The sequence below is a fragment of the Magnolia sinica genome, chromosome 17 (assembly GCF_029962835.1).
Source record: "Magnolia sinica isolate HGM2019 chromosome 17, MsV1, whole genome shotgun sequence".
NCBI classification, from domain to species: domain Eukaryota; kingdom Viridiplantae; phylum Streptophyta; class Magnoliopsida; order Magnoliales; family Magnoliaceae; genus Magnolia; species Magnolia sinica.
The window spans coordinates 44,663,490-44,690,891 of NC_080589.1; the positions used below are offsets into that span (position 1 = coordinate 44,663,490).

The 27,402-nt window shown below is 39.8% G+C and overlaps 1 protein-coding gene across 1 annotated transcript in view; it reads left to right on the plus strand.

Moving 5' to 3' along the window:
* The window catches only part of LOC131230805 (thioredoxin-like 3-3), a 34,675-nt gene that overhangs the window by 428 nt on the left and 6,845 nt on the right, over nt 1–27,402 (plus strand). The window contains exon 2 of the mRNA XM_058226795.1: nt 18,908–18,933. Coding sequence (XP_058082778.1) covers nt 18,908–18,933 — 26 coding nt within the window. The remainder of the gene's footprint in view (nt 1–18,907; nt 18,934–27,402) is intronic.

Below are 27,402 nucleotides of genomic sequence, written 5' to 3' on the forward strand. Positions count from 1 at the left end.
AAAATAACTACAATCTGCACTTTCTCTCACATTGCATTAAAAAAAGGGTTATGCAGAAAATTTTCCACGTCAACTAAACATCTTTTCCCTTCCCAATGCACTAATGCTAGTTTTTTAAGCCATCTTCGGAGTTATAATTAGAATAGCCCTTTTAGACATTCAAATACCCAAATACCGCTAGGGTGTGTTTGGGTGCCGCTTAAAAAAAATAAATAAGTGCGTCTCATTTAAGTTGGGTGTCATTTGGCAGTGTGAATTCTGAGGGATTTGTGGGGATTTCAGTTTTTTGAGTCATTTGGTAGCAAGGATTTTTATTCCTCCAAAACTCGTCAAAAGAGCCCTTTTTGCAGTCCCACCTCAAAGCTGATTTCCAAAATCCACTCGATTCCACAGGCTTCAAAATCCATTGGATTCCATAGGATTTTAAATCCATGCTGCTAAACAACCTCTCAACATCAATTACATATTTTGATATCATAGTTTATATAAATTGTTGGCTATATTTTTATTCCCTACCCCATAGAAAGGGGGATCTCTCCGACATAATTACAATTAAATAAAATGTCTACGAGCTCATTTTTAAGTGGCAACCAAACAGGGCCTTATCTTTAGTTGATATTTTTGGTAAAGGAATATCCTGTGCTGTCACCTATATCCATTTTACAATGCTCCACGCTAGAATTATTTGGATTTTTAGTTTGTGATCAAGGTATTCTGTAACGGTAACGGTAACATTGGCCGCAACATCCATCACCATTACCTTTACGATACAGGCCGTAATGGCCATTACAGTCTCCTTTTTTATTTAAAAAAAACCTGAAAACCTATATTGGCCTCATAATGGACCATTACAAGGCAATAGCGGCCTTTACGGGGAGTGTAACGGGTCGTTACAGGGGCTGCAACATCTGTTATGGGTCATTTTTTCTGTAACGGCCATTACAGCCATTACGATGCCGTAATGTGTAATAGTTGCCACCGTTACCTTTACATAACGGCCTTTACGGCCCTGTAACAGCTGTTATGCCACACCATGTTTGTGACCGTGGGCCACTTAGTTTAATAATCCGAATGGTTGACTTGTAGGGCATCATTATGAATTGCCCATACACCAAAAATCTCCCACATGGGAAGATTTAAAGCTCCATTTTGCAGCCAACAGATAAACAATTAAGGAAAAGAAAAAGTGGTTTTCTACAACTTAAAAAAGGCAAAAGATTCTATGGATATGATCTTCCAATCTGGTAGATTTTTAGTACATGGGGAATCTGTGCAGGCAGGCCCTTAATATAAAAAAATTGTATTGTTGAACCATTGGCTCACTTGTACTGACTAAACGCTGTACCATACTGGAGAATCATACAATGAGGACAAAATTTGGATGGTTGAACCATTGGCCCACTTTTACTGCCTGAAAAACTGTACCATACTTGAGGATTGTACAATGACGATTGCTACCATGTAGCTTGCATCATACGAGTTCTCTGCAGCTCTTGATGTAGGAGAATTTTCGTCACTTATTTTATGGGGCCATTTTCAGAGGCACAGCGGTGTAGTGTACCAATGACACAAGACTGGTACTGACGGATAGACTGTCAAATTATGCTTATAACGGGTTCAGGATTACACGATTCTAAATCCAGTTGTGTATAATAAACATTATGGTTTTGTTAATGATGCCATCATGTGTGGTCTACCAAGACTCAAATTGGATACTACATGACTTGTTCATTTCGAAAAAAGTTCACGCTTCATCCCCGAGTTAGAAATTAACCATGGTTGGGTTGTTTGACAGTCAAAGTTAATTTCTAAGTTAGTTTGGTTAGTACCTTATTTAAGATCCTTAATTAGTTAGTTTTCTTGTCGAAATATTGTTTTAGTTTATTTCCATAATGGATTTGATTGGTCTTTTACTCTTAGGAAAATTGTACAGTGTAACTTTTGTTTTTGGGTGTAATATGTTTCAGAAAGTCCCCATGTGATCATAAGTTTAGTTAGGATCAGACTTAGAAAGTTCAGTTTTAGAGATGTTTATGCAGTTATAAATATGTGTCCTTAGGTGAGCTACAGGTTTTAAAGTGAATATGATTTATTGAATAAAGGTTTGAGGCTAGTTACTCTAATAGATTGCTGTTGAAATCCTTCCACAGTTATTGTTTTCTCATTTGGGGAGTTCCTGCTCATGTGTGGCTTATTGGAGGTTAGGTTTGGGTTCCAAATCTATTACATACAATCCGAAACAAGTTTTAGTCAATTTGATTTTGGGCTCTATTTCAAGCTACATAACACTCCAGTTTTTGGTTCAAAGCAAGTTCTTGACTTGGGTTGGAGAGCAGGTTGTATCAAAATTTGCTTGGATTAGTAATAGCTAGAGAAATATTTTCAAGCATTTCAACTAAGGGTTTAGAATATTTAGGCTGGAGACGTGTGTCGAGATTTGCAATCCTTTTATTTTCTCGAAAGCAAATATCAGATTAGGAGTCACGATTCCATTTTGTGATGAATATTCAAAGGATAACATAGTTGGCAAAAGTTTGGATTTGGATTTGGATTTGCTGATTTTCGATAGTAATGGAGCAGCCTATTAATTGCCTGGGTCAGTCATCGACGAAGTAGTTTCTGATGTTATCTTTGAAGAATTGGATGGAACAAAATTGGAGACCATCTTTAATCACATGCTACGGCCAGAAACGGTGAACAAATCAGAAACACACATGCTGGTTTTCTCCATTATTGTGTGTTTATGGTGGTTGGTGGATAGTTTTTTGAATACGAGATCGAAGATGTTTATTATTGCTTCAAACAACTTCTTAGAAGCATCAAAGATAAAGGAACACAAAGAGCATGCATTGAGGATTCAAGGATAAATTTGTAGAATCAGAATTCAGGATGGGGTACTTTCCGATCAGGAAAAATTGATTTGGAGAAACGTGAATGAAAACGGATAAAAAAGGAAATAGAGAGAACGTTAAAATATTTTGTCTGAAAGAGAATCTGTAGTGCTGGGTCTCAACTCAAGGTTGAATTGTATCCAATTGAGTGAGAATTGATGCGTGGGCATTTTTGTCAGGTATTTTTTGTGCCACTTTTTGGAGCCCAAAGAAATCCAAATGGCACAAAATCATTATGTTGGATAGCCTAGCAATATCCTTGATGGCTGCAAGATTTTGTGATTCAGAATTAGGACCAAATTATCATTGTGTTTAAATTAAGGTTTTATTAATGATGTCATCATTTGGCATCCACAAGAGTCAAATTGGTTAGTCCATGATTTAGAAAAGGATTTCATGCTTGGTCCTAGAGTTGGAAACTATGGTGGGTTTAGTTGTTGTATTTTCAAAGTTAGTTTCTAAGTCAGCTTGGTTAGGAGTCCCTACTTCGTTTTATTGGCCAAAGATTATTTTAGTTTATGGTCGATATGGGTTTGATTGGTTTTAGGGATGTTCTAGCTGTAGGCAAGTTCTAAACTAATATAACTCTATTTTTGGTGTAATTGATTTTTGAAAGTCATTGGTTTTTGTAGGCATTAGGGTCTCATCCCATCCACATCCAATCAGTGGCTTGCAAAAGGAATGATTAGAGCAACGATCCATGTCAACCAGAAAAACTAAATGGATGCTTGAGCTGTTCAATCACTTCATACTTTTGGCTTATAGCGCATCCATGTATTGGCTGACTAGATCAACTGTCCTGATCACTGCACATGATTGATCATGTATTTGTTGAGAATTTTTCTGCTGAGTGTGGACAATTGCTCCATTTTGATCTAGTGTTTGCCTTTGCAGGCCATTGATATGATGGCTGTCTCAGTCCAAAACACCTTGCTTTAATTGAGTTGGTCTATCCACTTGATGGCTTTGCTGGATTGTAATCCTGACAATCCACCCGTTTGTCACAAGTATCATCGTGCAAGCTGCACAATACCATCCTCTTTTATAATACCTGATGATGCTATTTGTAGATGCCCCCGGCCCCCATCTTCAAGTGCCAAACACAAGTGCTCCACACATGCCAACATGCATGTGTGCAGAATCCAAGGCATTAGGCTCTCCCTTCAGTGCATTGTCCTTCCGTAACAAACAGGCCAGTCCACTCGTCAAGCGTCCCAAAATCCAAGTCCGGGCTGTTGGAATTGGAAGAAGTTCGGCAGTGAATCATGAAATCTTGGTGATCCATGTGCATTTTGAATCTAGATAATTGCTTATCATTCTTAGCTCTCCATCTCAATTCTCAGCTATATGGCTGACGCACCTATAAATGGACTGGCCTAATTTTTGGGCAAAAGGAATATTTGTCGCCAATGTTGTCAAATATGCAGTCGCACATTTTTTTTTTTTCAAAAAATTTAAAAAAAAATCAGAAAAATATGGAGAAATTAAGAAAAAAATGAATAAATTATTATATGCCCTTTGCCCTTACAATACATTTAATTTAAGTAAAATAAAGCCAATTACATAATGAATTAAATATTAACCCGTCATTCATTAACAATTCTACATTCTACAATATAGTTAACTTAACAAATATGAAATATCAACATTCAACATTCAACACTACATCAACAATGAACATCAACACACTTGGTAAACAAAATGAAGAAGTTATTTATTTATTATTCATCTAATCATATACTATATACATTAATCTATTTGCCATTGTGGCAGATCACCACCACCATCATCATCATCACCATCATTCGAGTCATCTCCTTCTTCCACATATACTTCTTCTTCTTCCGTTTCTTCATCATCTGTATGTACTAATATTTCATCAACATCCAATCGTGGATCTTCTGCTTGATCATTATCACTATCTCCTTCTCCTTCTTCCATCTCCTCAAGCTCTTCAACGGGTTGATGACTACTACTCGCCCCTCGGCTCCCCCCATCCTTTGCATTCGAGTGGTACCTTCACCAGGTGTCGATCTGTATGCGGCATCTTCAAATTGCACCCATGTCAGGTCCTGTCCTCCGTCTTTATAAGCCACTCGCTATCTGCATCCAACTCATCTAAGTAGATAGAGTCAAAGAAACTAGTCTTTTCTTTCCTAGTTTGGAATCGTTCTCGCAATTTTTGATTGTATTGAACGAAAACCAAGTTGTTGAGCTTTTTTTTGCTCAAGGCGATTCCTTTTCTTGGTATGAATTTGCATGAAAGAAAGTGCATTTGGCATTAGCTATTTAAGTAATTAATTTAGCTTAGGCCTTACACTAAAAAATTGAAGTTAACAATTACTAAACTTACCGCCTCGAACGTGCTTCAATTGCGCTTGCAACCACTAGCAGAACACGTGAGTCCAAGAATCCTCATAGATAGCTTCTTTAGAGCTAGATCTTTCCTGTTTGGGTCCACTCCATAGCCAGCCTACTAGTTAGCTAAGAAAAACAGTTTAAGTAGGTTAGAGACGCTTTGTTGAAAAACTATTTGTAAGACACTAACACTGATATTCATAGTAGTACTTACTGGGTAATTTCATTGTCTGGTGCCTTATTACGATATCTCTTGAGAATGTCCCTTCACTCTTTGTATAGAGGTCTAGCAAAGTTGAGATCTTGTCCTGTTCTTTTCTATCTAGAATCATTCTTTCCAACACATCAATAAATCCAACCATATGCATGGTAAGTGTTTCTGCTGGATCAGTAAAAGTGAATAAACAGGCTGGGTTAAGGATGTAAGCAGCCAAATACAATGGAGATGACATTTGACTGCCCCATCTTCTATTTATAATATCTATAATTGGCTTGTAATCACGGTCTCTATAGTTAAAATAGTTTATGATCTTATTTTCACCCTCTCCATTGACAGTTTAGAGTCCTTTTGAAAAAGTCTGCCTTTCTTCATTGACAATTGCCCATTATATAGGTAGATTACAAGCTATTTAGGGAAGAAATACAAGCTGATCTTCAGCCCCTACCATATATACATCTATCTAAATATACTGTACAGCTAATTTATCCTAATTAAGGAAGGAATAAATCTGTATAACTGTCATATCAGTCAAAGCTGTAGATATTAGCTGTAAATCTGCTATTAGCTGTAGATATTAGCTGTAAATCTGTAAATCTGTAAATCTGTAAAGCTGTAAATCTGTAAATCTGTAAAGCTGTAAATCTGCTATGTAGATTGATATTTCCTTTAACATCCCCCCTCAAATTGATGCTGGTAAATCGACAAGCATCAATTTGCTGACGAGAAAATGATGGCGCTGACGTGGCATGGATTTTGTGAAGATATCGGCGATCTGCAAAGTTGTGGAGATATGTGGAAGAGTGATGACTTGATGATCATAGGCTTCCCTGATTGAGTGACAGTCAACCTCGATGTGCTTGGTGCGTTCGTGATAGACTGGGTTTGCGGCAATTTGGATGGCACTAGTGTTGTCAGCATGGAGTGGAGTAGGATGTACGGGAATGAAACTGAGCTCTGTGAGGAGACCACGCAGCCAAATGATCTCGGAGCATGCTGCAGACATGGCTCGGTACTCGGCCTCAGTAGAGGATTTGGAGACGTGGTCCTGCTTCTTGCATTTCCAAGAGATAAGGGCATCACCAAGAAACATACACCAGCCGGTAGTAGATTTCCTGGTGTCTGGGCAGCCAGCCCAGTCAGCGTCACTATAGGCTTGTAGTTGAAGTGAAGAACCGGAAGGGAAGAATAAGCCACGAGTAGGTGTCCCAAGAATGTAGCGAATTATGCGGTGGACTGCAGATAGATGGAGATGCCTCGGTGCTTGCATGAATTTGCTAACGGTATGAACAGCATAAGAGATGTCTGGTCGGGTAATGGTTAGATAGATAAGACTACCAACCAACTTCCGATAGGTAGTAGGATCCTCAAGAAGCTCCCCTTCGTCACGTCGATATTTCACATTAAGTTCCATGGGGGTGTCAACCGAAGTAGCGTTGGTGAGACCGGCTAGCTGAACCAGATCTTGACTATACTTGTGCTGATGCAAGAGGAGACCGTGCGGCTGATGATGCACCTCTAAACCCAAGAAATAGGTAAGCTGGCCAAGATCTTTCATGTGAAATGTAGAATTCAGCAAAATCTGAACTGCAGAGATTGCCTCCAAGTCAGAGCCAGTGATGACGATATCGTCCACATAAACAAGGAGGACGACGATACCTGTGGATGTCCTTTGTAGAAAAAGAGAGGAGTCATACTGACTTTGAGTGAAAGAAAAACTAAGCAAAGTGGATCGAAACTTCTCAAACCATACTCTTGGTGCCTGCTTCAAACCATACAAAGAACGTTTCAGTTTGCAAACATCAGTAGGTGAGGAAGTGGGCATACCAGAGGGAAGTTTCAAGTAAACGTCTTCCTTGAGATCACCGTGGAGAAATGCATTCTTAACATCCATTTGATGTAAGGGCCAGGATTGGGATGCAGCAAGAGCGAGTAAAGTTCGGACAGTGGTCATTTTGGCGACCGGTGCAAAGGTCTCATCATAGTCGAGACCATATTCTTGTTTGTTGCCAAGTGCCACTAACCGAGCTTTGTAACGATTTATGGACCCATCGGAATTAAGCTTGATAGAAAACACGAACTTACTGCCAAGGGGTTTCACGGAGGAGGGACATGGAACATCCCATGTTTGGTTTTCTTCAAGTGCGAGAAGTTCGGTTTCAATTGCTTTTCGCCAACACTCATGCTCCATTGCCTGTTTATAAGATGAAGGAAGAGAAATAGACGACAAAGTGGCTGTGAAGGATGAAGGAGAAGAGAAACCAAACCTATCTGGGGGTCTACGAACCCGAGTACTGAGTCGGAGAGAGGGAGGTGCAGGTGCTGAAACAGGAGCAGCAGTCGGGGAAGAAGCTTGAGGGGGCTCAGGAGGTGCTGAAGGTTGGTGGGAAGTGGCGGTGGAGCGTCGTCGATACACTAGGAGAGGTTTAGAAGGGACTGGATCTGCAAGAGAGTTAGGAAACATAGGCAAAACAGAAAATGAAGGAGAAACATGATCCTGATGGGTAGAAAAGAAATATTGATTTTCGAAAAAAATCACATTTCTAGAAACTCGAATGCGACATAGATTTGGATCATAGCAAAGAAAACCTTTCTGCTGTACTGAATATCCTAGAAAAGCACATTTAATTGACTGAGCCGTAAGTTTTGTGCGTTCATGTGCAGGAAGATGAACATAACAGACACAACCAAAGGTACGAAGGTTAGAATAAGTTGGAGGGTGACCAAATAACCTGGTGAAAGGTGAGTCATGGTTCAATGTGGGAGAAGGCAATCTATTAATGAGATGGACAGCAGTGGAAAGAGCTTCACACCAAAATCGAGAGGGCGTGGAAGATTCTAACAGAAGAGTGCGAACCACATCAAGAAGGTGACGGTTCTTCCTTTCAGCCACTCCATTTTGTTGAGGTGTCGAAGGGCAAGACCGTTGAGAGATGATGCCATGATTCTGTAGGAAGTCCTGAAACAAATGAGACATATACTCACCCCCATTGTCAGAACGAAGGATTTTGACATGGGCCGAAAATTGTGTCTGAATATATGCATGAAAAATCTTAAAAACAGAAAATACTTCGTCTTTGGAATGAAGGAAATAAATCCATGTGAAACGACTATAGTCGTCAATAAAAGTGACAAAGTATTTGTAATTAGCATGCGAAGTGACTGGTGCCATACCCCACACATCACTATGTATCAGATCGAAAGGTTTGACAACATGCGGTGTGTGAAAAGGAAAGGGTAGAGTTTTACTTTTGCCAAGTCTGCAAGAATTGCAATCAAACTGAACAACACTAAGAGATGGTGTTTCATTATTCCCAAGAAAACCAGATTTCAATAAAGCATGAAGTACATTAGAGTTTGGATGTCCGAGACGTTTATGCCACGCTCGGTAATCAACATGAGCAAAATTATAAGGTGACAAAAGGCAAAGAAAAAGAAGACAAAGGAAATTGAAGAGGAAAAAGACGTCCCACTTTAGGCCCCCTCGCGATCATCCGCCCTGACTGTTGATCCTGCACAACACAACCAAATTTAGAAAACTCTACTTTACAATCATTATCAACTAATTGACCGACAGACACAAGATTGGTGGTAAGACCGGGAGATACGAAGACATCAGTGAGAGAGGAGGAAACATCACCAGTGGCCGTGATAGGTAAATGATTGCCATCAGCAGTATGAATTTTGAGATTTCCAAAATATTTGTTTACATTGGTAAGAGAAGCAGCATTGTTTGTCATATGATGGGAAGCCCCGGAATCAAAGTACCAAGGAGATGATGTAGTGAAGGGTTTACCTGAGAGTCTTAAAGCTGAAAATGCCGAAATGATCATTTGTTGAATCATGTCAGGGGTCACGGGTTGGACTGAAACGGGAGCAGGAGCAGGAGCACTTTGTGTTGTATTCACCAAACTACCCGCACTAAAAGAGCCAACTGAGACAGTATATGCTGTCTCCGATTTCTTGGGGGGTCGAGTTGGGCATTCCTTGATGATATGGCCATCCTTTTTGCAATAGTTGCAGAATTTTTGGGGACAGTTTGCAGCATAATGACCAAATCCCTTGCAACAGAAGCACTGAACAGTGCTCATATCCCTGCTTCGTGGCCTGCCTTGTGCTGCATAGGCTACAGGAACAGATGTAGATCGTCGTTGTTCCATGGTGGTTTGAGTGAGAAGGCGCTGTTCCTCGCGAAGAAGATCATTTAGGCATGTATCCAAGGAGGGGACAGATTCTCGGTTCATAAGATTGGATCTGGTGCCTTCAAATTCAGACCTTAGTTTCATTAGAAATTGATCCCTCTGAGTAGTTTCATGGACAGATTGAACAGAACTAAGACCTTCGGATGGTAAGTCAGCATAAACTATATCAGTGTATTCAGCCCAAAGATTAGTGAATCTAGAGTAAAAATCGGAGATAGAAAGACTATCCTGTTGGAGAGTGGCCAATTCATGTTCAAGCTGGAAACGACGAGCAGTGTTTTGTTGACTGTAGACCTTCTTCAGGTATGTCCACATCTGAGCTGCAGTCTGAGAAGATCGAAGGTTCAAGATGATGTTGGGTTCAACGGATCCCAAAATCCATGCCATAACTTGTGCGTCCTTGACTTCCCACTTGGCGTGTCGGTCTTTGTCTTTGTCTTTGTCAGGAGCTAGGTTACTGCCATCAACATGTCCCCACAACTCCTTACCTTTGACGAAAATCCTGAAATGAAACGCCCAAGCAGAGTAGTTCTTGCCATTGAAACGAATCAAAGAAACATCAGACTTATCGGAAGACATGAGGTCAACAGAACTAGAACAAGAATAACCGAGACTAAGAAACTTGAGAGCACGAGACAAATGGAAATTTAGAGCTATAGCTCCGATACCACAGTTTAGAGTCCTTTTGAAAAAGTCTGCCTTTCTTCATTGACAATTGCCCATTATATAGGTAGATTACAAGCTATTTAGGGAAGAAATACAAGCTGATCTTTAGCCCCTACCATATATACATCTATCTAAATATACTGTATGACCTAATATATCCGAATTAAGGAAGGAATAAATCAGATAACTCACATATCACCAAAGTCAGAGATATTAGTCAGAATGCTTATTAACAGAATCACTGTAGATATTACAAGTGGATCCTTAGAAACCCTAGTTCTCACCTTTAAATTCTTAGTTTTAATTACTCTATTCACAATTACTCTATCAAATACTTCAGAATTAGTTTCACATCTTCTTTTTTTTCTACTTTTAATTAATTTCAGCAGTGTACAAGTTTCAGTCCTTATGAATTCAACCTCGGTCTTACTGAGATTATTACTACATCACAACCCTACACTTAAGGATGTGAACACCAAGGCCCACTTGTAAAATCGGTCGACACTACAAAGCTTCTGATTTTTAATTTTTTCTTCATATAATATTTGTACTGTTAAAAAGGCTGTAATGAAACAGGTGACTGCTGGACGTAGCAAGTTACCCTTAATGTGTTTTCTCATTCGACTGAGAAGAATGGCGTGTTTGTGCATAAAGACTGTGATTCTTCTAGCCCCTCCAATCATACTTATAAATAACCTATCTATATCTTCTAATATAAGATCAACACAATAGGCTGCACAGGGGGTCCAAAATAAACAACGCCTCTTCTCCATAAGAAGATGTCCGACCATTACATACAAGGCTGCGTTGTCTGTAATTACTTGTTTAACATATTCCTCATCTATTTCTTCAATTACATTATCTAGTAAACTAAACAAGTATTTTCCTGTGTGTGAATGGCCCGATGCATCCACGGACTTCAAGAACATTGTCCCAGCTGGACAATTTACCAAAAAGTTAATGTGAGACCGACCAGATCTGTTGGTCCATCCATCGGCCATTAGTGAACACCTATATGTTTTCCATGATTCCTCATATTCAGTTATGAAGGATTGTTTATATTCAACTTCAGTTTTCAGGCATGTCTCCCTCAGTTTTCAGGCATGTCTCCCTCATTTCATGATATGAAGGAGGTTTAACCCTAGGTCCAAATTGACCTATAGCCTTAACCATTACTTTGAAGCTTCTCGATTTAACGGCGTTGAAAGTAATGCCGGTTTGGTAAAACCACTTAGCAATATATTGAATAGTGGTTTTCCTATCTTTTTGTTTATACCGGTTCTTTAAAGTTGTTTAAGCCGGCCCTTTGTCTTGACCCTTTTGGTCGATCACATCCTCGGGGTGTGGTCTATACCATCTATCCATGGGCTCATATCCTCGGGTTCTTTTCAAGACCGTTGGTTGTACTTGTGGTCTAGACCGGCCTGTCGAAGTAGGGGGAGTGGGACTAGCTTCATCTACAATAACTTCCTTTATATGTTCATATGCATCTTGTTCCAAATATTCTTCCTGACGTAGGGCACTATTGCATCTCTTTCTTGACTGTTTTTCCAAATACTCCATGATCTCCCTTCGGATTTTTGGAGTAATTTTGTCGCATGCTTTTGTATTTGACCCCGGTAAATGTGCAAAGTGTTGCTTGTGCCTTGCAATGCCGCCGGAACCCACATAACTCACATACTATGTGAGTCTTATCCGAAACACTACGATAGTGTCCGTACTTCCAACCCGGGTCATTTGACTTGGGTTTCAAAGAGGAAGATTGGGAAGAAGACATTATGTTGGTGGTGTGTGCATATTGATTGCTAATACTAAAAAGTAACTAGAAAGTAAACTAAAAAATAAAAACTAAAGTAAATTAAGAGGCTAAGAGTAAAGAGACTAAAGAGATTGGGAGAGAGAGAGAGAGAGAGAGAGAGAGAGAGTTACACACTTACACTTACACTTACACTTACAATAGTAGTAGAAAGGGAGAAGAAGAGGGAAAAGAAAAGGAGAAAGAGAGAGAGAGTTGAGTTACGCTTGTAGTAAAAGAGAGGGTGGGAGAGAGAGATTTACATACAAAATTACAATTACCAAAAAAAAAAAAAAATCTTCAATCTTCACTTCTTGTCTTCACTTTTGCCTTGACCCTTGAGTCTTGATCTTGATTCTAGAAATTATGTAGAATGTAGACTTGTAAAGTTGTGTTGTTGTAACTTGTAAGTTGTAACACTAAGTCACTAACACAACACTAACTTGTAACTTGTAATTTGTAACAAAGTAACAAACTAAAAAAAAAAATATTAGAAGTTAGAACTTAGAACTCGGATATGATTATGAAACTTTAAGAGAGAATGAGATAGAAATAAACTAGAAAGAGTGATAAAGAGAGAGTGGTGGGTGTGTTGTGTGAATATGATTATTAATTTATGATTATAACTTGGAAAAAATAGAAACTAGTAAGAGAGGTCAATGGCTTGAGAGCTTGGTTGTCTTGTCTCTTGAATCTTGATTCTTGAATCCTTGTAGATGTACTTGTGCCTTGATTGAAACTTCAATCTTGAAAGAAATATGGATGGAGGAGTGGAGCTTGTGGCTTGGAATTATGTAAGAGAGAGTGTAAGAGAGCAAAATAGAGAGAGAGAGAGAGAGAGAGAGAGAGAGAGAGAGAGAGAGAGAGAGAGTTTAAGCTTTGAGTGTATGTAGGAGTGCTTAGAATCCATTTTTATAGAGAAAAAAATCAAGATTAAAAATAAAATAAAATTTCCAACGGTCAGATTTCTGACCGTTGGCAAATATGCGATCACACATGTTGTATGTGATTGCATATTATCGCACATGTGGCATCTGCGATTGCATATGTGCAGTGATCACATATGCCACTGTCACATATTCGATCCGTGCACATGTTCGCGCATATGCAATCGCACATGACAACAGTGTTTGTCGCTATGAATGGTCCATATCTCACAGTTATATGTCACATCAGCACGCATAGAGCTTTTGTTTGCACTTGAGGGTGTGTTTTTGCAGATAACATTCCTCTTGAGAATCTATCAGAGTTTGGGACCAAAGAATGATGATAGTTCTCCACCTTTTTCTAAGTTGTAGCGTCTTATTGACTGTAGATGAGACATGCATATACTTCCTCGGAACAACACAAATTATGGCCCTATTGTGGAAGGATCATAGCTCGAAATCCTCATTGATCGAGCAATCCTAACCACCTCATTTTGCCCATTGGACTTGGGCTGCTGTCTTTCTGTTTTTAGCATTTCATTTGAGAATATTAGTAGGATGGTTAGGATCATTCAATCTGTGTGATCTTCGAGCTTCATACATGACAGGTCTTATGATTCTGACAATCCAGATTGACATTTGTATGTGGCATGGGTATGGTGGATCGCATACTTCAACTTAGTGGAGGTGGGGACCAATCACCATGGTCTTGAACTCTTGTCTTAAAGTTAGACATCAGTCATTGTTCATGGCTCACATGGATATGGACCATTTATCTATTGAATTTGGGCCTTTGGTGGATTGGCCATATACCAAAATCACACTAGATAATTATAGTCATCGATCATATGATCATATGACTTCATGATTACGAAGAGAAGGATATAAAATTCCCAACCAAGAGCTGACATGCTAGGGGTGAAGGTTCTCCAATCAATGGTTACGTGATTTTTGGAGTGTGGCCCATCCATGGATCCAGTTGATGGACTGTAAAAAAAAAATCTCATTTCTCCTTTCTGTCTACCATACTCCATTGCCCACTTCTATTGTATAGTTTCGTGCCAATGTTGTTTTCATTCCATTTGAAAAAGTTGCCTCATCATCATCATCAAAGCCTTATCGCAATTAATTAGGGCTAGTTACATGAATCCTGTTCCGCCATTGCACTCCATCAAGGGCCTAGACCATAAGTCATTTAAAAAAAAAAAAAACTATCTCAATCCATGTCTTTTTCGTCCCCTTGCCCTTTTTAAAGCCTTCTACTTGTACCAACTCACTAGTAACCGGCGCGGTTCTTGGTATCCGTTGCACATGACCAAGCCATTTAAATGTACTTTCCTTCATTTTATTACCTATTCGTGCTACTCCTAAGTTCCTTCAAATGCCTGCATTTTTAATTCTATCATTGTCTTGCCACTCGTCCATATCACCATCCTCATGTTAGTTGTGCTCATCCTATGAACATCTTGTTCCTTAGTTGCCTAACATTTTGTCCCATAAAGCATGACTTGTCTTATAACTATCCTATAAAATTTCCTTTTTAGTTTGAGTGGTACACAACAATCACATGAAACTCAAAGTTTCTTTCACTTCAGATATCCTATTTCTATGTTAGTATCTATACTCTCTGACGCCATTTAAGTTTATGGTTCCTTATATCCCAATAATTTGAGAGTGGTTGTCATTTAACAAGTTTTGAAAATAGCTTCACCACCTTTCATTGATTTCATTGTCTTTTGCTAATGGCCTTTGGTTATCACTCTTAATGCATCTAACATGATTTAGTTCCCTACCTTTCCTCTCTCTCATTTTTGCAAGTTAAAAGACATCTTTTTTACCTTCTTTTATCCCCAATTTATTGTAAATATTATCATAAGCCTTAGGTTTAGCATCACTTACCACTTTCTTAGCAATCTTTTTGGCATTTCCATATCGTTCAAAATTTTCATCATTTCTAGTCCCTTGCAGGCTCTAAAACATAAGCATTTCTCGTGATTAACATTTTCTACATCCTCATTCCATCACAAAGTTTCCTTATATAATTGACTTTTCCCTCTATATACCCCTAAACCATTTTTTTATCACTTTCCTAATGCACTCAACCATGTTATTCAACATAACATTTACTTCATCCTTGATATTCCACTTTCCTTCTCCCATCAATTTATTTCTTAATAATAATGTTTTCTTGTCTTTTAAATTCCATCACCTAGTTTTTGGACACTTATTAATTTCACTTCCTTTCTTCCATCGCTTAATGTAAACATCCATAACCATTAACCTATGTTGTGTACTCAGACTCTCCTAGCATAACCTTGCAATTTTACATATTTCTCTTTTACTAAGTTGAAGGAAATCTATTTGGCTTGTATATGATCCACTTTTGAAAGTTATTAAATGTCTCTCTCTATTTTTAACGTATGTGTTTGCTAGAGAGCTAGATTGTCTGCCATAGTGAACTTAAGGATAGCATCCCCTATCTCAATTCTTCTCCCCAAACCAGACCCTCTCATATCATCTACTTTCTTTTCCTGCATGATCAATGACGCCGTCTCCTACAAATATCCTCTCTCCGTTTGAAATTCCTTGCATTAGTCCATCCATATCCTTTTAGAACCATCTCTTGATTCTATCCTTTAACCCAATCTGTGGCGCATATGTACTAATAACATTGATGAATGATGATCTCCTCTCCTAACACAAGTTTTATCAATAAAATCCTATCTTACTCTCCTGGCATCTACAACTTAATCCTTTAAATCTTTGTTACCACTAACCTACCCCATTTATATTTTGTCCTTTCCTACATACCTAAGTTTATGTTCATTAATTTTTCTAGTTTTGATCTCTTTCCACTTGGTCTCTTGAAAGCAAGCTATGTTAACTCTCCTTTGTCTCATTGTATCTACTGACTCCATACTCTTACTTGTCAATGTTCTAATATTGCATGTGGCAAGATGAATTCTATTCTCCTGGACTAGCTTCTTTACCCACGCGTGTCCAGAATGGAGTGGGAACCCTTGCTTACTTACTCACAGCAACTAGGCATTGTTGCTTGCAAAGAAGATAAAGAAGAGGTCCTACCATTAAAAAAAAGGTCCGCGAGCTCCACATACATCGTCTTCAAATGCACCTTTATAAGCGCATTTGCCAACCTGGCATTAGACATCAATTAGGTTGCTGGTAGCACCGCCATAGAGATGAACATACACAAATGAGGTTGGTCCACTCATCAATTGGGCCCTCCAACACAAACAGAATGGACAGTTCGAATTGCCAACTTTCCACATTCAGTGTGCATGCGGGACCATGTACACCATCCTAATTCTTCTAATATTCATCTTCGTTGTTGGGGCCACCTTATGTGCCTAGTAGATGTCCCCATGTGCTTGCTAAATTGGCACGTGTGTTGCTTGTAAAGGTACACAAGGAGATTGGAACAAGTGGGCATGGGCAAACCTCAGATATAAGGAATATAATTAACTAAAATGGTAGTAGAGGGCCTCTCACATTTGGAAATCGATTTCGGCTTTAAGAGGGAAGATGAAGGAAGGTATTTCCTTTTCCTTGGGGGACGACGCTAGAATCAGATTCTGGAAAGACTCTTGGTGTGGTGACCATCTATTGAAATGTGATATCCCTAACTTGGCTTCTGTTGCAATTTCTGATGACTTAAAACTGTCAGGATGTTTTTCTTATAGTGGATCTTTGGTTTGTCGGATGCCCTTGTGTAGAAGGAATTTTCGGATGAGGAGACGGAAGAGCTTTGCTTTCTATTAGCACGCCTTTGTTTTTGCCATCTGAAGAGGCCGATTCCATGGTTTGGGCCAACCATAAATTGGGTCGTTTTATAGTTTGCTCTTTCTATCATATGCTTTGCCCGGAGTCAATGAGTTCTAATGGGGCTTATGCTTATCACTTCTGGTTTTACGGAGCGCCTCTAAAGATTGCTACTTGGTGGGTTGAAAGAAAGTGCTAACGATTGATAATCTTCAGAAGTGGGGTACAGTTATTCCGAATGTGTTGTTTATGCAAACAAGAAGTTGAATCCATCTACCACCTCTTCATTTCGTGCCTGTTCACGTTCACGGTGGGGACCCGTTTTCTTTCATTATTTGGCATGATGTGGTCCATGCTGCGTTCAGTTTCTGACCTCATTTGGGCTTGGCATGGGGGATGGGTTCCTAAAAAAGCTTAGGCAATATGGCAACTAATTTTACCTGTTGTGTGGTGGATCATTTGGGTGAGAGGAATAGACACTGTTTCAGGAATTCTTCAGGCTCGTGTGAAGTCTTGGTGGTTTCTATCAAAGCTTCCGTGTCTAGGTGCGTGGCGCTTTTGAATGTTGAGGTTGATTATATTAAGGCAGTGTTAGGGCTGTAAATCTTGTGGGTCTCTTAGTATTTGTATTCTTTTCCCACCTTCTTCGTAAACGGGGCTTTAATAAAATTTCTTTTATCCCTCAAAAAATAAAAATTGGGGCTAGATTCTGTTGCCTCATTTGCCACTGTTTTTGAAATGAGGGTGAGACTATTTGTGACTCTTCATCAGCACTTGCTTAATTTGTGGTATCTTATCCACCACAAGAGGTTTGAAATATGTTTAGGGATTGTTTAGATGTGCGGACAACTCGCTTAAGACAAGGATGTGCACGTCCATGTATTGTGTTTAGCCTCACGGATAGGGTTGTCCATGGAATCCAGTCCAAGTAGAATAGGTTGCACTTGGTGGAGTGTGGGTGCAATCAGGAACGTGGAATGGAACACATTTTTTGGGACTCCCATGTCTTGGACAGCTGCATTCCGGCCTCCCTCCTTGGACAGCACAAATTTCATTTTGTGTGGACAGCCTTGTCTCAAGTGAATTCTGCATCCGCACATTGTTTCAGGATCCTTGGACAAGGATATTCTTGTCTTAAATTTCCATGCAACCAAACAACTCTGCATCAATCACAGCAATCGGCGTCATTGTGGGGAAGCATAGCCTGAAATTCACATTGTTTGATACATTTTAGCCATCTGATTTCATTCATTGCATTTGGACTGTGACCATTTTCTTTTCAACCACATATTTGAATGTCACCAATTTGGTTAGTTAGGCATTCAGGATCATTCTGTCAAAGCGAATTTTGGGCTATGATTGATTTACACAGTGTGGATTGATGTGTATGGCTGAGTGTGGTGCATGAGGCCACAACTTGAGAAATGTAGTAAACTCTCATCATAATCCGGCCTTTTATTAAAATTTTACACTTTCCACAGTTCCATCATACATGTGGCATGCACATATGTCGATCAAGACTTTTCGAGTCAAGGGCCCATTTGGGGCCGGAGCATCACTTGAAAATTGTGCTGATTGGATGATCCTCACCATCCAATTGGTGGCCGTTAAATGGATGGGCAAAATGAAAATGGTCACCTGTTGGTGTTCTTATTTTGAATGAATGAAATCAGATCACTACGATCATGGCTGTCAGGGTGTTTTTCTAGCTGTGCTCGGCAATTTGAATAATCTAGATTGACGTGCATGTATATCTTATAAAGTGGATGAGTTACTAAATTTTAATAAATGGGGGAAAAGCAAATGATAGTTACCTCATTGCTTTCTTGTTTTTCTCTTTCTTCAATTCCTGAAATTTAAAGAATTCAAGAAGAAAGGATAACCAACAGTTGGTTCTGTTTCTTTTTTGTATTCCTTTTTATCCCCCTTAATTTTTACTAATATACTTTTATTTTGCATGGAATTGCTGAATGATTCCAATGTTCATGTTTTTGTTTTTTGATTAATTACTAGAAATGGGCAAGTTTCATAAAGCATGTATTCTTATCCTGGGTTACAAATTCTGTTTGCAGGCAGTCATCAACTATGGTGCATCTTGGTAGGCCATCTTTTCTCACCCCTTCTGTGCTTCATATGCATATTTATTTGTTTAATATTCTGCATTTTAGTTTTATTTTTTCTGCTTTTTTCTTTTTTGAATGGTGATTGTAAATTAGTGGAAAAACAGATGGAACAAAGAATAAGAAAGAGAGGAGAGGAGAGAAGGTAAAGAGAGGAGAAAGGGCTGAAGTTAGGGTTCATGCCCCTTCTTTTTATATTATAAAGTTTCATAATTACAAAAATGCCATTAATAACAAAAGAAAAAAAAATCCCTCTTATGTCCTATACCAAAATAATTAATCTAAGTGGGCCTATGTAGGCCTACATCACATTCATTAACACTCCCCCTCAAGCTGGAGCATATATATGATATATACCAAGCTTGGAATATATGTGTGACCTGAGTGGAATGAGAAGCCTTGGTCCTGAGACTGAACATATGGAGTAGAGATTTCCCCACTGAAAACTTTCTCACGTATGAAGTAATAGTCAACTTCGATGCGTTTTGTTCTTTTGTGATAAACCGGATTGTTTGTTATGTGTGAAGTGGCCTGATTGTCAAAAAATAACTGCATAGGTAGGTGCACCATAAATTCCATTTGTTGTAACAATTTCTTGCTCATGGCTTAGTGGTAGACTTACAAGAGTTTCAACACTAAGGCCATGTGTTCGAGTGCCCATTGTGGTGTGTGTGGGTGTGAGGGAGTGTGCGTTAAACAAAAAAAGTGCACTATAAATTCCATTTCTTGCAACAATTTCTTGATCCACATAAACTCATAGGAGGTCTGAGTCATTGTTTCGTATTTTGCTTCACCACTTGAATTGGCCACCACATCGCTTCTTGCTCTTTCATGTGACTAGATTTCTCCTACAAATGTACAATATCCATTAGTGGATCATTTATCAGCTAAAGAACTCACCTTGTCTGCATTTGAATATCCTATGACTTGAAGATGGCCATTCCATTTATACAAAATTCCTTAACCTAGTGCTTCTTTGAAGGAATGCTATTTTTGAATAACTTTTTCCATATGAGGTACTCTTGAGAACTAATGAATTGGCTTTTACCATGCTCATTGCATAGGATATGTCTGGTCGAGTAATAATTAAGTAAATAAAATTTCCAACCAATCTTCTGCATTTCCTTGATTACTTACAAGCTTGTGATTAAGGTCAATTGGAGTGTCAGTTGTGTTGTCTTTGCTCTAATCACGCCACTAGCTTCCTGCATGGACTCCTTAAAAGTGGGCCTACGTGCTTCCCGCCGCTTCATTTGGTCCTTATCTCACTCCTCTCGCGGGGACGACTCAAGAGCTCGTCTATAATCATGGTCCTATTTGTCGTCCTCTACTGCCCTAAGACCTTGTATCGGACGTGCTCTCTTTAATGTCATCTCTCATTATCACCCATTTCTACAACAACTCTATTGTCTGTGCTCTCACCTCCTTTGGAACATGTGGGCAGTCTACAACGTTTTGATGTGCCCCCCTATTAGGTGTTCCTTCAAACGAGACACCCTATGCTCTTTGACACATGATTACAATATTTGCACTTTGACTGGTATGCCAGAATTGGTGGAGGCTCTTCTTTGGTCATGGTACGGAGTAGGTGGTGGGAGGACTAACAAATTCATTTGTAGGCTTCTCGTTATAGCTATTCTCTGGGCAATCTGGGCATTTTAGAAATGGGAGGTCCATGGTGGATGGGGTGATTAATAGAGTTATGGGTCTTGTTAAGGGTTGGGCTCCCCATGTAAATGCATACAAGGTTGCCTCTTTTAATGTAACATAGTGTTGTATTCTTTTCCTACCTTTTGGTGGGCAAATTAATAAGTGTTGTTTTCTTTAAAAAAAAGTTGTACTTTAACCCATGTCAGTTGTTGGGAAGCGGGGCCTCGTGCGGCTTTCATTTTTCAGAGATCTTATACTCGTATGACCACATTGGGCAAAAAGAATGTTAGGTACAATTAGTGTTTCAGTTGTTAGTGAAAATTCAATATTATTGCCAAACCCACCAATATTGTATCTCTTCCAAATGTCGTTGAAAATTCGACGATTTTTTTTTTCTTCGTTTTACACAATAAAATGGGTTTTCAACATCAAAATCACTGTTAGGCAAAATTTTGGAACAATGTAAATAAGTGATTTTTTTTTGAAAAGGGGAAGAATAACTTTCATTTTGATCTTATTTGAAGATCTATGAGAGTGTGATTTTCGGTACCTGTACGCGAGGATTGGTTGATCTCAAATAGAATTTGGTGGGCCAATCGTAGATTGATCGACAACCATGGGCTTGTCTTCCATAGGTACGAAAAAACCTGCAATTTCTCTTTTGTTTCTTCGATTATATGACATATTTTAGAAGGAAGATGGATTTCGACGAATCTTGGGTAATAAGGTGGATTTTGGATAGGATTTGGAGGTTTTCAAATCATGGGTTCCAGAAACCCCTTTTCCCCAAATTCCTTTGAGAGCCCTTTTGACAGAGAAGATACCGATAACCTTGTGTGAGTCAAGACTCAGGAGTGGTCCACCTTTGGTGCTCTATGGGCCCCACTATGATGTAATGTGTTTTATCTATGTCGTCCATCTATTTTGCAAGATCATTTTAGTGTAGGAGCCCAAAAATGAGTCAAATCCACATCTTAGGTGGATCCAGTGTTCGAGTTATCGATATCGCTACAAGTTTCGCTGGTCAGAGATAAAGATACAATATCGTTATTGTTGATAATATCGTCGATAACCGGAATTGCAGGGAATAGTGGAATTTTTCAATGAAACTTCAAGAGATGCCTATGTTGGGGCACAAAAATACACTAGTTCACAGGAGTCGCCCCAGCTTATTGTGCGGAGGATTCCGTGGTGCGGAGGGTTCCGTTGTGCGCAGGATTTCGTTGTGTGGAGATTCTGTTGTGTGCAGGTTCCGTTGTGCGGAAATCGAGGCTCACACATGCGGAAGCCTATAAATACCCCTCCCCCCCCTCATTGACATCATCAGAGAAGTGAGAGAGGTACTCGGGAGCTCTCAGAGTCAGAGTGGCACCGCTACCAGGTAGCTTGCAGGATGTTAACTTGTTGCACGCCCATGCCACACGATCATATTGCGCGCCGCGCAATGCATCCCATTGCCCGCGCAATGAATTCCACTAGTTGTGCAACAAGACTCCCAATGGTCCATCTGCTGTGCGACAACGATCTTTTTAGATTTTTCCGTGAATTTTTCTCCTATGCGCATATCCTATGCATATTGACGTGGAACAAGGGATCTCGAATCCGCACAACTCTTTTGTCATCGCAACAGACACTTTTCGAACCGAAATGCTGTTGAAATTGCTAGTGGAGTACATTCCTTTCCTTCCATTACATCAATTCGATGTACTTTGTTTTTGGAATTAAAGAAAATGTGGGGATGTAAATGAATTCAGAATCAATAAACACGTGATGATGAATGTTCTTCTATATTTCCTTTGATCTATCTCAAGAAGCTAACTAGCATGAATGATGCATTGCCCCATGGGGCCCACATATAGATATGCTCAGATGATAAGAGTCGTCCATTACATGGAACTCGTGAGAATTGTAAGGAGCCAATAATTATACTTAGATCACTACACTGATCGTTGACTTGATGAGTTGAATCTACACTACGCCATTGAATTTAAGCTATTTATAAAAATATATTGTCTTGTCTATTCATCAAGAATTTTGGATTGTGAGACCGATCTATTCAATCTCCAAGATAAAAGACGGATCCAATCATCAAAATATTACTATATGTGGGCCTAGTCTCGCAATGCATAATGGTAACCATAAATCGCGAAATAGTTAAAACGAACTCCTCGTCGTCTTGAAAATCTAGCGCGACTTGATTGAAAATCTAACATAACTTGGCTATGACACTAGAACCAACGATGTGGGTGGGACCCTGACCGTAGGGCCCACCTCGATGTATGCATTGTACATCCATGCCATCCATATGTTTTGCCAACTTATTTTAAGGCATGGTCCCAAAACTGAAGCAGATACAAAGTTCAGGTGGACCACATGACAAGAAACAATGGTTATGGGCCACAAAAGTTTTTGATCAAGCTGATATTTGTTTTTCCCTTTCATCCAGGTCTATGCGACCTTATCAACAAGTTGGATGGTCAATAAACATTATAGTGGACCTTGGTAAGTTTTTAATGGTGGGGGCTTAGTGACCATTGTGTCCTGTAGTGTGGTCCACCTGAATTTGTATCTACTTCATTTTTTTGACCGTGCCCTAGAATAAGCTGGCAAAATAGATAGATGGCGTGGATATGCAATGCATACATCCAGGTGGACCCTACAATCAGGGTCCTACCCACACAGATGGTTCTTGGGCCGCAACGAAGTTGCACTCTTAGAAACTAGGACGCGACTCACCGTCGCACCCGGATCCAAAGTGGTGGGTGGGACCCCTACCGTGGGGGCCACCTCTATGCATGCATTGTATATCTAGGCTATCCATCCATTTTGACAGATCAGTTTAGGGCATGAGCCAAAAAATGAGGTGGATCTAAATCTCAGGTGGACCACAACATAGGAAACAACGGTCATTCAATGACCACCATTAAAAAACTTCTTGGGGCCACAAAGTTTTCAATCAAGCTAAGATTTGTGTTTTCCCTTCATCTAGGGAGAGAGAAACGATGTTGCATCTAGGGAAGCAGTGTAGAAATGACCTTCTAAACATCGGAAGATCCGTAAAGAGAGGAAGCTTAGGTAACATAGATCGAAAAGGCCTACGTGAGGCTTAGGTGTCTGACTAGAAACGAATACTCAAACTGTTACCCAGGGAGAGAAACAATGTTGCATCTTGGTAAGCAAGGTAGAAATGGCCTTCTAGACATCGAAAGATCTGTAAAGAGAGGAAGCCTTAGTGAACCAACCCCCATCTGCAAGGCCGTACTTACTAGCAACAATATCTCTCCACCAGGAACCCGACTTAGAGCAAAAATGCCCAATCCATTTGCCTAGAAGAGCCAAATTAAAAGCGGTAAATCCCAAATACTTGCACTTCTCTCCGAGAGGGCTTTACAGACCTCGGACCATTTAAACAGGTTGAATTTATGGCCTTTGGTCACAAGAAGTTTCTTTTGAGCTTTTCCAACTTGGATAAAACCGCCTTGGGACATCCGTAAAGGGAAATGAAGTAGGTTGGGAGATTAGAAAGGGCCGCCTTAATGAGGGTAAGGCGACCGCCCAGGAATAGGTAACGACACTTCTAGGTGGACAATTTCCTTTCGACCCATTCAATGACAACGTCCACAAGTGGTTAGCTAGTTTCCCAATACAAGAGGCAATCCCAGGTTGGTGGAGGGAAAGAACTAGTCTTATATCCAAACACCTCAGCCAGCCGAGCAAGGTCATTGGGGGAGAGATTGATGCCAAGCATTTCGCTTTTAAAAAGGTTCACCTTAAGGCTTGAAACAACTTTGAAGCATTCAACAAATTTATGGAGATTATTAACCGCAACCACAAAAGCATCACAAAAAAAGCAAAGTATCATCCACAAACAGGATATGAGAGATAGAGGGAATGAATGCGAACTTTGGTCCTAATCTTGTAAGGTCCCCCCCCAGAAGGCTAATCGGGCAAAAATCCTTGAGATTAGCAGCACTATCAATTTTGGTAATGAGAGTAATGAAAGAAGCACCCATAGATTTAAGTAGTTGATCAAAGTTGGAAAACTCAGAGATGAAATTGATAAATCATATATCATCGCACCCCAAAGGACTTGGAAAAAAGTCAATGAAAACCCTTCCGAGCTAGGGTCCTTGTCTTTGCCCAAGGAGAACACCGCATCCTTAATCTTATATTTAAAGAAGGAGACTCAAAGGTGGAGGCATCCTTGGAAGAGATTTGGGAGAAATCAAGGTTGTCCAAAGTAGGCCTAGTCGAACTATTAGAGGTAAGCAAATTACTAAAGGAGATGATGTGATCACAAACCTGTTGTTTGTCCTCGACCTTAAAGCCATAAATAAAAACACTAGTTAGATTTGTTTTGGGCTCTAGTGCTGGCAATGTTGTGGAAGAAATGGGTTTTTTTGTCACCTTCTTTGAGCCATGGAGCATGCAAGCATTGTCCCCACTAGATTTCTTCTTGCTCAATCCTTTTGGAGTAAGCAAAGAAGATCTTAGATCCCTGTCAGTGTCAAATAGGGGACCGGTCTCTTCCTTGAGAGTCCAGGAGCTGGATCTTAGACAAAAGCCTTCTAATTTCCACCTTAAGATCGTTGAGGAAGGACTTCCTCCAATTGATCAAAGCAAATTTGAGGAGTTTGAGATTTTGGCTAAGGATGAGATTGACCTCACCTGACATAGAAAATGAACATCACCAGTTACCGAGTAAAGAGGAAAACCCTCAAATTCTAGCCAAGATAACTCAAACTATCGAGACGACGGGAAACACGCATTGGGTAACCCTGGGGAAGGCATCCAACCAATAAGGGGAAACAAGAATCCATCGAGATGAGAGAGATCGAGGGATTTTGACCATTAGACTAGGTAAATTTAATGTCTAAAAAGAGGGAGGTCCACCAAGTCATGGGTACTCAATTAGAGAAGGATTTCATGCTATTGCCTACAAGTGAGGCGACCACCTGTCGATTTCTCGAAAGAAAAATGAATGACGTTGAAGTCACCTGTGAGGCACCGGGGGTGGGGCCATTTAGCACGAATCACATTTAGATCATCCCACAATAGGTGCCTCAAGGTGGCTACACAAGGCATATAGACCGCCTAGAAAATCCAAGAGAAACTAAAGGAGGGGCATTGGAGAACCACAGAGACTGAGAACTTACCAATTAGGGAGTCTAATTTTGACCAAGTTCTGAAATCCCAAGCCACTAATACCACTTGAGGACCTAGTCGCGTCTAGAGAGAGCCAATCTTTGTGAGCACAACACAGAGGGTTAAAAACAACTCTGTTCACAGGTTGGAGCTTTGTTTCCTAAAAAGGCAATCATGTGGGCTTCATATCTTTTACACATACTTTTAATGTGAGGGTTTTTGGACCCCTTCCCAAGCCATGTACATTCTAAGAAAGAATCTTCATCGGGAAACGAGAGCAGTCTTGTGACCTTTCTTCGAGCTTTTGGAGCTCGATGCTAATTCATAATTGATAGAGGATTTAAGACTAAGCAACTCTCTCCATCCTTTAGGAGACTAATGGGATTTTCTTGCCTCTTGGCTGCCAAAGGACCTCTAGCTTAGAAGAATTGGAAGAGAGCTATGTAGTCATCATCCTTGTTCCCAAAGGAGACACTAAATGATTTCTTGAATTCAATGAGGGTGTCTTTAACCCATTGCGGGTCTTGGCATCTAAGGAGCGCAAGTTGAAAAATAGGTTGAGAAGTGGAACTGATGAGGACGTCCAAGCACAATTCAGAGTATACCAGAGGAGGAGATCTTTGGCCCCGGTTCCAACATCTCTATGGTTGGATGATCATTATATGGGCCATGGATTGAGTACGTAGCTGTGTTGGAAGATCCCTCATACATGTTTATGCATCTTTGAAGGCCCCCACATTGGGAAGATGCATGTAGGCTTCATATAGGAGCTTATTGGACACATTTAGACCGTTGGATCACCTTAGACCGTTGGATGATGGATACATTGTGGACATGTAGACTGTTTTGGACATTGTCCATTAGTGGAGAACTTTTCTTTTTAGTTTCTTTTGGGCTATTTTATGTTTTAATTGAAATAAGGGGTATTTGGACATTTTTTTTTAGCAATATGGGTATTTTTGTAAAAAAAACCAAAAGACCTATTAAAGGTGACCTAATAATAATTGAATTTTTTTAATTTTAATTTTAATTTTTTTTCGAGTGAAGAAAACCTTTTGTGATTGGAGTTGGTGTGAAGCCATGGAGTGATTTCAACTTATCTCTCTCGTATTTTCTTACTTCAAGGTATTCTCTTCACTTTTCCCTTCTCTCTCTCTCTCTCTCTCTCTCTCTCTCTCTCTCTCTCTCTATTTCCCTCCATTTCTCTACTTCTTTCTTTTCGTTTTGTTTCCATCTAAATCCCATCCCCATTATCTCAAAATCGTCTAAACCTAGACCGTACCCAAATCGTACAACCGACATTGTCCGTACGAATATACGGACACATCTGTACGGCCGTCCATACGGCCAGTCCCTTTTCTCCTTACTTCTCTCTTTGGGTCCTTGATCCTTCGACCCCAAAACCCTAAATCCCTAATCCCTACCCTAAATCCCCATCCCCTAAACCCCAAATCTCCAATCCTTAACCCTAATTTCCAAAACCTAAAACCCTAACCCAAAGTCTCCAAATTCTCGAAACCCTTATTTCCCAAATCCTAGCTTCCTTAATCTGAAACCCTAATTCCTAAATCTTAGTTTCCATGGGATTTGTCGTTTGTATTGGGTAATTTATCACACTTTTTGGGAAACATGGGGAAACAATAGGAAAATGG